The following is a 14398-nucleotide window of genomic DNA, read 5'->3' on the forward strand; positions in this document are numbered from 1 at the left end:
GGCCCTAACCTCTGTCCCTGGCTATATCTAAAGTTCCTAGAAGGGCAGAGCTGGAAGGAACTGTAGAAACCACCCAGTCCCAACTTCCTCATTTCGTAGTTGAGGAAAATGTTGCCAAAGGAGGGAAGGACTGTAGCTCAGTCATAGTCATCCCGGTCATTAACATGACAGCTTGAACCAGACTCCAGGAATCGTGGCTCCCCTGTCTAGAGAATGGTGGCCACTACACCATGGACATCTCGCCATCTCTGCCTCATTTGCATTATTGTTTACTCTTCTGTCTCAACCCATACCCAATAGAAAGTTTTGGGTGAGTCAAAAATAAAATTCCTTCATTTTACTGTAATTTTTCCCAGTAGATACAAGCTCCCTGAAGTCAAGGACTTCTTCAGTTTTGTCTTGGTATTATTCACTGTGCGTAGCACGGTGTCTGACAAATAATAACGAAACAATGTTTGTTGAATGACTGATTGATTATCCTTAGAGGGCTTCTTAGGACTATGAAAGTTTATGATCTGATTATCACTCCAATATACGGTGAATCTGTCATAAAATCTCCTCATTCCCCTGCCCCCCATTCCTTGAAACTTGCAGGCCCATAATGTCCCACTGCTTTAGTCCCTAAGTAGAAATAGAACCCCTACTTTTTTTGTCTGATCCAAGATGGGGCCATGAACCTCAGACCCTCCCTGGGGCTGAGTATCCACATCCAATGCCTTACCTTTGACCAAAGTGTGCTTGTCCGTGGGGGAAGAGCGAGCGAGGACCCGTAGTTTGGGCCAGATCTTGTCTATTCGTTCCTGCTCAATCTGGAAAAGGGAAGACAGGCTGGTCAGGAGAGTGAAGACCCTTAAGCCAAAGTCCTATAAAAAGTGGTAGAAGGAACTGAGTATGTTTAGTGTGGAGAAAAGAAGACTCAGGAGGAACGGGATTTCTATGTTCACGCATTGGAAGGACTGTTGAGGGGAGATGGGATGAGATTTGTTCTTTTTGATCCCAATTGGTAGAACTAAGAGTGATGGGTAGAAATTTTGAAGAGGTTGATTTAGGCTTCATGTCAGGAAACAACTGCTAACCATTGATGCTCTCCAGAAGTGGAATGGGGCTTCCTGGAGAGGTGGTGCATTCCCTCCTCCTGGGGGTCTTTAAGCAGAGACTAGACAACCACTTGGCAGGTATATTATAGTGGGGATCCACTTAAGTTATAGGTTATGCTAGCTGGCTGAGGAGATCCCTTACAACTCTCAGGTTCTGTGATTCAGACTTGGGGTCCTTGGGGCCCATGGATGTGGGTAATAGCTAATCTCAGTCCTGGTACTAGGGGATGTGGTATGGGAGAATGAAATAGGCAAAGGTGGAGGCTGACAGACAGATGAAAGAGAAGGAATTGGGAATACTCTCAACCCTTTGTGGCTCCCATGTGGTTAGCAATGCCCACAGCCAATAAGTATTGGTTATGCCCAGCCTGCCGAGGCAGAGATGCACAATAATTCTGGGCATGTGGTTATGGCTTGATAAACTTCTGCATCACAGAACTTTAGACCTAGAAGGAGCCCTAGAGCTCAGAGGACCCAGAGACCTCAGAACTATCTAATCCAACCCTATCACTGTACAGATGGAAAAGCTAAGATTCAGGGAGGACGGATAACTTGCTCACAGTCACACAGGTATTAAGCATCAAAGGTGAGATCTGAACCCAGGTCCTTTGGCTCCAGAGATAGTGATCTTTCCATTATGTCCTAATCATCCATTTCAAAGATATGGAAACTAAGGCAGAGAAAAGGCTGTCCAGAGTTGGGTTACAACCCACTCCAAGGTCAGTTGAATACAATTTGGCTAATAGCAATGTCCATCTTCTCAGAGGCCTATGCTGAGAGTTACCTCTCCCTTCTCATTCCTGATTCGTCGGTTGAACTCCTTCCCCTCGATGCAGAGGAAGTCTTCCCCAGGGTGGATGATGCCACACTTGATGGCAATAGCCCGGGCAGTGTTGATATTGTCCCCAGTGACCATGCGGACTGTGATTCCTGCTCGTTGGCACTTCCTTATGGCTTCTGGGACCTGCAGAATGTTGAAGCCAAGACAGGAATGTCATGAGATATACACGACCCTTGAACCATAAATGGTTGTTGAACTGAACACCAAGGAGGGAGCTCTAGACAGGCTATGCCTTCATGTTCTGGGTGATCCATAGGATTGGGGTGGAGGTAAGAGAGTGGTAGGGATGGCAATTCCTTTCTCGAGTGCAGAGTAACCTTGGAACCCCACAATAACCTTTTTCTGATCTAAAGTAGAGGTCATATCTCTGATAAAGGCCTCATCTCTAAAATACACAGGGAACTGAACCAAATTTATAGGAATACAAGTCATTCCCCAATTGAGAAATGGTCAAAGGATATGAACAGGCAGTTTTCAGAGGAAGAAATTAAAGATATCTATAGGCATATGAAAAAATGCTCTAAATCACTACTGATTAGAGAAATGCAAATCAAAACAACTCTTAGGTACCATATCTTTCCTGTCAGATTGGCTAAAATGACAAAACAGGAAAATGATAAATGCCAGAGAGGATGTGGGAAAATTGGAACACTGTTACACTGCTGGTGGAGTTGTGAACTGATCCAGCCATTCTGGAGAGCAATTTGGAACTATGCCCAAAGGGCTACAAAAATGTTGATACCCTTTCACCCAGCAATACCACTATTAGGGCTATATCTCAAAGAGATCACACAAGTGGGAAAGGGACCCATATGTACAAAAATATTTATACAGGCTCTTTTTATGGTAGCAAAGAATTGGAAATCAAGGGGATGCCCATCAATTGGGGAATGGCTGAACAGGTTGTGATATATGAATGTGATGGAATACTATTGTGCTATAAGAAATGGGGAAGATAGAGACTTCATAATAACCTGGAAAAAATCTACATGATATAATGCTGAGTGAGCAGAGCAGAACTAGGAAAACATTATACACAACCACAGATATATGGATTATGTGAGGACCAATCGTGATAGACTTTGCTCTTCTCAGCAATACAAGGTTCAAAGACAACTCCAAAGGACTCATGATGGAGAGAGCTATCTACATCCAGAGAAAGAACTATGGAGTGTGAATGCAGATTGAGGCACACTGTATGCTCTCCTTTCTTCCCCCTTTGTTTTTTTCTCTTTTGTTTTTGTTTTGTTTTGTTTCGTTTCTTCTTTCTCATGATTCATTCCACTGGTCATAATTCTTCTTTACAACTTGACTATTTTGTAAATAAGCTCAATGCAAAGTTACATGTAGAAGATATATCAGATTCCATGCTGTCTTGTGGAGGGAGGAGGAGGGGAGGGAAGAAAAGTGTTGTAAACTAAAAATAAAAAATCTGAATTAAAAAAAATAAAATAGTGGTCAAGGAATCCCTAAAGTATTAAAGTCTGTGACCCATTTTTCAAAGATGAGAGAATCATAAATTTTAGACCTGGAAAGGAGTCCATTGAGTCCAATGCTTCTCATTTTACAGATGAGGAAAATGAGGTACAGAGAAATTAGGTAATTTGCCAATGGTCACAGAACCATAGTGTCTGAGGTACAATTTAAATCCATGTCCTCCTGACTCTATTGCACCTACATATTAGAGTTTGAGTTTAGAACTGAAAGAGACTTTGAGATCATCTTATCTGGGCTCCTCATTTTAAAAAAGAAGAAACTGAGGCCCATAGAAGGGGACCGCTACATCTGGTCAGTGATGGGGCTAGGACTCTGATTTTCAGTAGTCTATGGGCCGGTGGCTGCCACCACTCTCCTCCATCCATCTCCTGACTACTAATGGGATTTGTTCATCATCAACAGACCATGAAGCTAATATCCTGCTGCTTTGTCCTTGTGAAAGTTGGTGGCTAATGGACACTCACACAAAACACACACACTTGCATCTGACAACCTGTGTGGTCTTTCTCCTGTTGTCACCATGCCATAGGATGAGTTGTCTAGAACCCTGGTGCACCACAATGAAAAGGTGGCCAACCTCAGGGTCAAGTAGCAGGATACCCTTTAAGATACAAGAGCTATGGGGAGACAACACATCCTATGAAGGTTTTCTTTTCCTAAAAAAACCAGATATGTTACATGGAGATGGAGGGGAAGAAATGTAACAAAATCTCCAAAATAGGATCTAGAATGCAATGAAAAAAACTGGCCAGCAACACAGGAATTTTGAAAACAAGATGATTTTCTGCTCACATGCAGCAATTTCCTCTCCACTGGAGTCATCTTCAATTCACTCTCCACAACCAATCAGATATTTAGTCCAGTTGTTTCTCCCTACACATCCATGCCCCATCCTCTCAACTCCCACTGCCACCACTTTTTTGTCATCTAAACTACTATAATAGCCTTCTTACTCACCTTCCTAATACTAGTATCTCCTCTCTCTAATCCACACCACTGCTGATTATATCACCCCTCTGCTCAAAGGCTTATGGTGACTGTTCCTTGTATTTAATTCTTTACACATTCTAAATGCTTAAATGGCTCATTCATTCATTATTTTTGTGTGGTCTACCAAATAAAGGATATACTTTGATCCTGGCATTCAAGGCTTGGAACTATCTACCTCTGTTCTATATTTTCAGCCTTATCTCACATACATCCCTTTCACGTTTATGACAGTCCAACCAAACTGAACTACCCTCCATCTTCCAATCTTATTCTACTTTCTACTATCTCCATGCCTTTGCTTATCTATAACTTCTTTCCTCCCCAACCTGGAACATAGACATGCCCATCTCCATATGTTGAAGTCTCTAAGCCCCTCCAAGCTCAATCAAGGCCCATTCTTAATGAAATCAATGTTGGGGATGGAGCCAAGATGTTGGCTGGAGAGCACGGACATGCCTAAAGCTCTCCCCCAGGACCCTCCAAACACCTATAAAAATGGCTCTGAACAAATTCTAGAACTGCAGAACCCACAAAATAGAAGAGGGAAGCAGGGCTCCAGCCCAGGACAGCCTGGATGGTTGCCAGAGAAGGTCTATCACACGGAGCTGGAAGTGGAGAGGAGCAGAGCCCAGCATGGGCAGCAGCAGGAGCAACCAGACCGGGAGCCAGGTGGAATAGGCATAGCGCCCTGAATCAGTAAGCTGTGGCAGTTACCAGACTTCTCAACCCACAAACACCAAAGACAATAAAGAAGTTTAGTGGGAAAAGCTTCTGGGACAGAGTGAAAGGAGTTTGTGTTTGGCCACCACCCCGGGGGTACTTGAGGTGGTGCAAATACAGAACTACTGCTGCAGTTGCTTCTGGCCCCAGGCCCACCTGGTGGGAGGAATTAAGTGGTGAATCTGAGCTGGAGTGCAGAGCCTGCTTAAGATCTGAGTCAGGTACGGGTTGGCAGTTCTTTGGGGAGGAGGAATGCTGCTGTGGCAGAGTTTGCTGTATAGAAATAGCTCTGAAAACAATAGTGCATCCCCTCAAGCTTGGAACAAAGTACTCTCTATTCTAAAGGCAGTCATACTCCGATGAAAAACTCAAAGGTCAAATAGTTGGCTGGGAACATGGCCAGGCAGCGAAAATGGATTCAGATTCAGACTCAGACTTTGGAATCTTTCTTGGGTGACAAAGAAGACCAAAACATACAGCCAGAAGTCAACAAAGTCAAAGAGCTTACATCAAAAGCCTCCAAGAAAAATATGAACTGGTCTCAGGCCATGGAAGAGCTCAAAAAGGATTTGGAAAAGCAAGTAAGAGAAGTAGAGGAAAAATTGGGAAGAGAAATGAGAATGATGAGAGAAAACCATGAAAAATGAGTCAAAGACTGGCTAAAGAAGACCCAAAAAATACTGAAGAAAACAACACCTTAAAAAATAGACTAACTCAAATGGAAAAAGAGCTCCAAAAAGCCAATGAGGAGAAGAATGCCTTGAAAGGCAGAATTAGCCAAATGGAAAAGGAAGTCCAAAAGACCACTGAGGAAAATACTACCTTAAAAATTAGATTGTAGCAAGTGGAAGCTAGTGACTTGACGAGAAATCAAGATATTACAAAACAGAACCAAAGGAATGAAAAAATGGAAGGCAATGTGAAATATCTCATTGGAAAAACCACTGACCTGGAAAATAGATCCAGGAGAGATAATTTAAAAATTATTGGACTACCTGAAAGCCATGATCAAAAAAAGAGCCTAGATATCATCTTTCAAGAAATTATCAAGGAGAACTGCCCTGATATTCTAGAGCCACAGGGCAAAATAGAAATTGAAAGAATCCACCGATCACCTCCTGAAAAAGATCCCCAAAAAAAAACTCCTAAGAATATTGTCACCAAATTCCAAAGCTCCCAGATCAAGGTGAAAATACTGCAAGCAGCCAGAAAGAAACAATTTGAGTATTGTGGAAACAATCAGAATAACACAAGATCTAGCAGCTTCTACGTTAAGGGAGTGAAGGGCTTGGAGTATGATATTGCGGAGGTCAACGGAGCTAGGATTAAAACCAAGAATCACCAACCCAGAAAAACTGAGCATCATCCTCCAAGGCAAAATATGGATTTTCAATAAAATAGAGGACTTTCAAGCTTTCTCAGTGAAAAGACCAGAGCTGAATAGAAAATTTGACTTTCAAACACAAAAATCAAGAGAAGCATGAAAAGGTAAACAAGAAAGAGAAATCATAAGGGATTTACTAAAGTTGAACTGTTTTGTTTACATTCCTACATGGAAAGATGATGTGTACAATTCATGAGATCTCAGTATTAGGGTAGCTGAAGGGAATATACATATAGAGAGAGCCAGAGGGCACAGGATGTGTTGAATATGAAGGGATGATATCTAAAAAAAATCAAATTAAGGGATGAGAGAGGAAAATATTGAGAGAGGGAGAAAGGGAGAGATAGAATGGGGTAAATTATCTCACATAAAAGTGGCAAGAAAAAGCAGTTCTGTAGGAAGGGGAGAGAGTGCAGGTGAAGGGGAATGAGTGAATCTTGCTCTCATCGGATTTGACCTGAGGAGGGAATAACATACACACTCAGTTGGGTATCTTACCCTACAGGAAAGAAGGAGGAAGGAGATAGAAAAGGGGGGATGATAGAAGGGAGGACAGATGGGGGAGGAGGTAATCAAAAACAAACACTTTCAAAAAGGGACAGGGTCAAGGGAGAACATTGAATAAAGTGGGATAGGATAGGAAGGAGGAAAATATAGTTAGTCTTTCACAACATGAGTATTGTGGAAGGGTTTTACATAATGATATGCATGTGGCCTATGTCGAATTGCTTGCCTTCTTAAGGAGGGTGGGTAGGGAGGGAAGAGGGAAGAGAATTTGGAACTCAAAGTTTTAAAAACAAATGTTCAAAAAAAAGTTTTTGCATGCAACTAGGAAATAAGATATACAGGCAATGGGGCATAGAAATCTATCTTACCCTACAAGAAAGTAAGGGAAAAGGGGATGTGAGGGGAGTGGGGTGACAGAAGGGAGGGCTGACTGGAGAACAGGGCAACCAGAATATATGCCATCTTGGAGTGGGGGGGTAGGGTAGAAATGGGGAGAAAATTTGTAATTCAAAGTCTTGTGAAAATCAATGCTGAAAACTAAAAATAGTAAATGGTAAATACATAAAAACATAAGTACTGTGGAGCCAATCAAATCAATGCACTAGCCATGTGTGAGGATGTATGTATGGCTCATTCCATACCTATGGCTGGTATGCTGAGAGGCAGGAGTCATGTGTCTTCATCAGTCAGTCCTCTGAGGTTAGGATTGCCTGTTGTATTGATCAATTATTACATCTGGCATTGTTGTTTTCCTTGTGGTTATTGTGTAAATTACTATCAAGTTCTGATTATTTTACTCAGTCTTTAATTTGTTTTCTTCTCTTTCAAATTAATTTGCTTCTTTGGGCCTCTGGTAGTTAGGACTGTCATGATGTTGGGGGAATAGGAATATGAGATTAGTCCCCTTATGTTCAATAAAATGCAACACGTGCTATCATTTTCCATCATAAAAAGGTTTAATGCATCTCCCTTAACTGCCCTTTAATGGTAGAGTTTATTAATAAGAGGTAAGTTGTTGTAGAAGAAAGAATACAGAGTGAGGAGGGAATGAAAGTCAAAAGACCCGATTTCCAGCCTCCATTACAAGCTATCAGGGCCGGCCTCTTCACATCTCCACACTTGGCAGATGCGACCCCCAGTCAGGAAGAGAGAGGTTCAAATCTTACCTCTGACAATTACTAGTCAGGGCATGTTGGGAAAGTCATTAAATTTCTCCTGGTTGCCTTGGGTGGAAAATTGGGAAAATGATAACTGCAGCATCTACCTCAAAGAAGTATTTGGAGAATAAGGTAAGATGATCATGAAAAGTGTTTGGGAAATCTTAAAGCACCTATATCAATGCCAGCTACTATCATTAAAGAGAAGGAAACTGAGGCTTATCAGGGAGAAATGAGTTGCCTGAGTTCACACAGCTGGTAAATGGTATAGTCAGAGTATGAACCCACATGTTCAATTCTGAGTCTTGTGTTCTTTCTGATGCGTTCTCTCTGCTGGTGGTGATGAGTGAATGTCAGGGCCATTCTAGGGGAATCATAGACTTGAATCTGGAAAGGATTTTAGAGGTCACACAGCTTACCCCTAGAGTGCTGGGTTAGCATCAGGAAGACCTGAGTTCAAATCTGGCCTCAGATTCTTACTAGCTATGTGACTCTGGGCAAGTGACTTAATCTCCATATGACTCAGTTTTCTCAAATATCAGATTGGGATAATAATAGTGCCTACCTCCTAGGGTTATCATGAAGACCAAATGAGATGCTGATTGTAAAGCACTTATCGCCATCCCTGGCGCATAGTAGGCACTTTACAAATACTTCTTCCCATCTCCTTTTCTCTTGATTTTACAAATGAGTAAACTAAGGCCCAAGGACATTGAGTAACTTGCACTCAGGGGGTGCTGGTGAAAAGCAAATCATACTGTTCATATGCTTTGTTCCTCCCCCAACAATTCTTATTCATAAAATCATAAGAAGAGGCTAAAAAAACCTTGGAAAAGAACTCTGAAAATCATCTCCAGTATGAGGTAGTCCTGCCCCTTGGCCATAGCATGAGGCAGGGAAGCACAGGAGTAAAAGAAAAGAATTTGCAGTCAGAAAACCTGGGTCCTGACTTTGGCACTTAATACTTGAATGACCTTTGAAAGCAAGTCAGTCTTTTTTTTTGGCAGGGCATTTGGGGATTAAGTTACTTGCCCAAGGTCACACAGCTAGTACATGTGTCAAGTGTCTGAAGCTGGATTTGAACTCAGTTCCTCCTGACTCCAGGGTTCTACTCACTGAGCCACCCAGCTGCCCCCAAGTCACTTAGTCTTTACAGGACTCAGTTGTCTTATCTGTAAATAAGAGGGTTAGACCAACTTGCCTCGGGCCTTTTCTAGGTCTAGTTGTAAGATCCTACAATGGGGTGAATGTCTGTGGGAAGATGATGAGTTGTTGGCTTGTATATAGGCCTCAGATCTCAAAGCATCAGGAATGGATAGGGACTTTGGAGATCACTGAATCCAGAGATGGTTACCCAATGGGGTGGGCTACCAACTTGATTTTTCAAAACATTTTGATAACTGTATTTCAGGATTACTAGTTTCCTTTGTAAGATTATGGATTTGATTTTCTACATTTAAAAATATTATTCCGAGAAGAGATCCATAGGCTTCACCAGATGACAAAGGAAGTCCATGATGCAAAAAAAACAGGTTAAGATCCCCTGAATCCAACTCCAACTTCCTCATTTGAGAGGGTAAGAAGGAGAAATGGAGGCTATGGGAAACTATTTGAATACCATCTAGATGGCGATTGTGCCTTGAAACAAGGAAGACCACCTTGGACACATTATGGCTGCATGACCATTCACCCACTGCTGGGAGCTTTAGGAAACACCCTAAGACAAGCTGCAGAGACCTGCATTGGTGAAGAGAATGTCCTCACCTGGGGGTTCCTAATGAAGCCAAAGGTTCAGGTCCTATCCCTAGCTCTAATTATTAGCTTATTTTATTACAAAGGAGGAAACTGAAACCTAGTAATGGAAAGGGCCTCGCCCAAGGTAATAAGAGGCAAAGCTGGGATTCAAACTCAGATCTTCTGAATCCTGATCTCTACCAAGCTGCCTAATCAGTCATGGTCGTAGGGGGCCCCTCTTTTTCTCCCTGTGTCTCTGCCAAGCACCAGCAACAGCACATCTCCTTCTACCCCTCTACCTAAGCAGCTAGAAAAGAGTGCTGGGCCTAGAGTCTGCTAGACCTGAGTTCAAATCTGACCTCAGATACTTATCAGTCGTGTGACCCTGGACAAGTCATTTAACTTCTACCTCAGTTTCCTCAACTGTAAAATGGGGATAATAATAGCATCTTCCTCCCAAGGTGGTTGTATGAATCAATGAGATCGTTTTTGTAAACTGCTTAGCACACAGTAGGCATTTCATAAATGCTTGTTCCCTTCCCTTCCCCCATCCCCAGCAGCAGGAAGCTAGGAGAAGTACTCTCCATTTGATTTTCCTGAAGAAGGCCCTGAGGACAGCATCGGTAGCAAATAAGACCATTTTTCAATTTACCTTTGAGAATTCATTCACTCAACACAAATTTACTGGTAACAATTTTTAATCCAAGAGACCATAAATGGTTTTGAATGTGGAAATGAATAAAAAACAAAGGCAGCAAGCAATTATTGCTGCCAAAATGAGGCAGGAGCCACTGGGAGCCACCGTTATGCTTCCCCCTAAAAAAACCCTACAACCTAATTTTGCAGAGTAAATATGTAAATGGTGTTGTCTTTGCAGAAATCCTCCCTCTGGTTTTCAGGAGATCCCCTGAAGGCTTGAACTAAGCAGCTGAAGAGTAGGAAAGATCTTATTATGTTGAAAGTAAAGGAAGGAGGGCTTAACCACTGATCACTCTTGTCAATTAGTCTTGGCAGGGATTGGAGAGGTGGAGGAGGATGAAATTCTATCTGAGTCTGCCTGGAGCTGCAGAAGTCAGGTTTTCAAGTCAACTGGTCCAACAGTAGAGGAAGCTAATTCCTCTAGACTCCTCATAGCTCTCATTCTAGAACCAAGGCATTGTTGAGAGAGGAACATGGGAAGGAGTGATAAGGGAAGGTGGTTCTGTGAAGTCTCAAATGTCTTCCAAAATCCCACTTTTTAGAAAATATATGCAAAAGCTAAATTCACAGCCCAAAGGCATTTGAATGCCTGGCTAAGTCTTCCAACTTTATAGGTTCAAGGACAGGAAGGATTCCCCACAAATGAAAAAAAAAATGTGCCAGATGCTTCTGTTTTCAGGTAATCTACTGTTGATTTCATTGATGTTGGGCACATTTTAGGGCTTTCTCAGCTACATTTGTGCTTATGTAAAAGAAAAAAGCCTAACAATCCACAAAGGAAAAACAAAGTGGATAAAAAAAGCTTATCAACTACATAATGACATGAAAGTGGTTGATTTAGTTCATCTCGGGCAAGCACAGCAAATAGATGATGAGCAGGAGTGATCCATAAATAGGAAAAAAAGTTGTGTTTTCAATATAACGCTGAAACAAAAGCCCGTCTATTTAAAACTATTACTTTCCCACAGCTAGGGCTCACAAAACAACATGATCTCAGGAGAATCTAAATTCCAGGCAAACCAAAATCAGTGGAAAATAGCATGATGGATATAAGTGGATTGCAGCATATTGCCAACAATGCTGTGCTCATGACAATCATCATCACATATGCCTAAAACAGGAGAAAGAAAGGGGGGAAAGGAACAAGCACTGTGTTAAGCACCTACTACATGCCTGGTACCATGCTAAGTGCTGTTATGGAGAGTGATAGATAACAGCCCAAATGCTACATCCATGAAATATTAAGAGATACCCGCATCTTTCCATAAACAAATTCCCTATGGAAGGTTTCTAGAATGACATAAGCAAGATTCACACGGGTAAGAGAGTGTTGATGGATTTCAATCTATTAGCAGGGGAGGAAGTACCCACATCAATGAAATCATGGATTCATGAAAGCATTAAAGCACAGTGATCAGGATGGCTCTTGCTTCCTCTGGTACATTCCAAACTCCAACAAACCGAAGGTGCTAATCATCTAGTTTCTTCTGTAAATCCTCTTGAAAGGATCTAAGATCCCCACAATGTGTCAGAGGTCTTCCTTTAGGTCTTAGCTTGAGGGTACAAATAGAGCACTAGGGTTGATCATCTATTGCCTCTTGTTCTCCCTACTTGGCTCCCTTTTCTAATCATGAATTTCTCTGATGATGTTTGATACCAATGCACATGCATAAGTTATCAATGGTAATCTACCTCTGTCAGCTTAAACTCACCAACTTTTTTTCTATTGCTTTTAGAGGCTTTGGCAGTTTTGCTTCTTTTAAGATCATGGCATTTCTTGATTTGCTAAATGAATCTAAGCCAAATTCCTTCTACTTAATTCTAGTTCTCTCTGAAGAACTTTAGAATTGATTGTGTGGCATGGGAGACGCTGGCAAAGAACACCTCTGTATGGCGTACCCACAGCAAAGAAGGTGCTGTATACTATGAGCAAAGCGTAACTGAAGTAGCTCAAAAGAAATGTGAGATAGATGCACAAATTTAAAGAGTCCATGCTAAATGTTCACTTGGACTATTCGTGGTAGGGCATTCCAAGCTCATATGGGTCTGATCACCCACAGTTGGACACATTGTAACTTGACTCTATATGATGTCATTTTGGTCCTCTTCAAGAATGAAAGACAACAACCAACCAATCAGCCAGCTTAACTCTGGCCCTAGGTTATGTCCAGTTGTAGCATTTGAAATGTATGTGCTGATGGACTAAATTAAGGAGTTATACAATCAGTAACATGGTATAATCTGGACAAGAGACATTTTCATCTCCTTTGTTTTTCCATTGTGGATGACTAGCCTGATCTCTTTTGAATAATTATATATTTTCCTGGGGATGCATTGTAAAATTTTATGGCTGAGTACAACATCCTCAGCGTAACAGGACCATTCTGAGATCCTCACCAATGATATGAATAGAGAGCCTGTGCTTCAATGGCATAGGGCACTGCCAGTGAGGAACTCCCTCCACTTATGTAGGTTGGCACCTTCTCTGCAACATACAATCTTGCCTAGAATAGACATATCAAACACATGGTCCATTCCACCCACAAATTGTGACCCGAACCAGAATAAAACGCAATTGGGAATATCTAGCAGAATAAATTAAAATGCAATGAAACATTGATGGTGTAAGTATGTGGTTTTCTAAGTCAATATGCTGTCCACAGGAATTCTCAAGTACAGTTTAGAGGCCCCTGATTCCATATGAGTCTGATGCCTCTGGCTTAGAGTTTAAATGATTTACCCAAGAACACACAGTCAGTATGTGTCAGAGGCAAGACTCAAAACCAGGCCTTTCTGGCTCCAAGGTGCCATCTCTGCCCATCATACTACACTGCCATAACACCAAAAGAGATTTTTTTGTTTCCTTTCTATAGAGAAGATCCTCCATGACCCTGGTGAAAACTTTGGTAAACATATATCTTACTTTATATCTCACTTGATGTGAATGGAGAGCAGGTTAATGAAAAAGTTATCTCTGTGGTCCTGCCTGGTACTAATTTTATAAATTTTTAGCTTATGGAAAATAGAAACTTTGTGTCAAAGGAGAGCCCTTGTTTCTGTTCTACCAGACCAAATATTTCTTTAAAATCAATAAAGAACAGGAAATTACTAAAATTGTGCATTTTCACTGAGTATTCCCACTAAAGGTATCTAATCAGTGTGGGGAAGAAAGCTACTGGAGGGATGATTGGAAATGGCAATGGAAAATGAATTAGGTTTGATGCCATAAGACTTGGGTTCAAATCTTGACTCTATTACTTACTATCTTGCTACTGTGCAAGTCACCTGTCTGGGGCCTTCGTTTCCACCTCTAGAAAGTGAGGGGTTGTACTAGATGGTCTCCCTTTCATCACTAAATTGATGGTCTTATGGAAATGGCACAGATGAAGGGTTATTCAAACTACGCATCCTCAAAAGAATCTTTATACACCAAAGATAATGCTTTTCCTTTCCTGCCATAAACTATTATCCAGCATGATTTTAATTTTACTATACAACCTGATACAGAATGACCGCTAACGTGGTGTTAATGTGCTGGCACCTAGATGGTGCAACCATGGATAGACTGCTGGACCTGGAGTCAGGAAGACCTGCATTCAAATCTGGCTGCACTGGCTGTATGACCCTGGGCAAGGCACTTCACCATTGCCACCCTCAGTTTCCTTATCTGTAAAATGGTGATAATAATAGCAACTATCTCCTCGGCTTGATGGGAGGATAAAATGAAATTATTTTTGTAATGCACTTTGCAAACTTAAAAACACCATAAATG

The 14398-nt window shown here is 41.6% G+C and overlaps 1 protein-coding gene across 12 annotated transcripts in view; it reads right to left on the reverse strand.

Annotated features, from left to right (window-relative positions):
- ATP2B2 (ATPase plasma membrane Ca2+ transporting 2) overlaps nt 1-14398 on the reverse strand; it is a 359025-nt gene that overhangs the window by 39131 nt on the left and 305496 nt on the right. For all 12 annotated transcript variants that reach the window (XM_036738497.1, XM_036738500.1, XM_036738492.1 and 9 more), the window contains 2 exons: nt 1882-2061; nt 722-809 (listed from right to left, as the gene is read on the reverse strand). In XM_036738497.1, the coding sequence (XP_036594392.1) occupies nt 722-809; nt 1882-2061 (268 nt within the window). The remainder of the gene's footprint in view (nt 1-721; nt 810-1881; nt 2062-14398) is intronic.

The sequence above is a fragment of the Trichosurus vulpecula genome, chromosome 9 (assembly GCF_011100635.1).
Source record: "Trichosurus vulpecula isolate mTriVul1 chromosome 9, mTriVul1.pri, whole genome shotgun sequence".
Classification (NCBI taxonomy): domain Eukaryota; kingdom Metazoa; phylum Chordata; class Mammalia; order Diprotodontia; family Phalangeridae; genus Trichosurus; species Trichosurus vulpecula.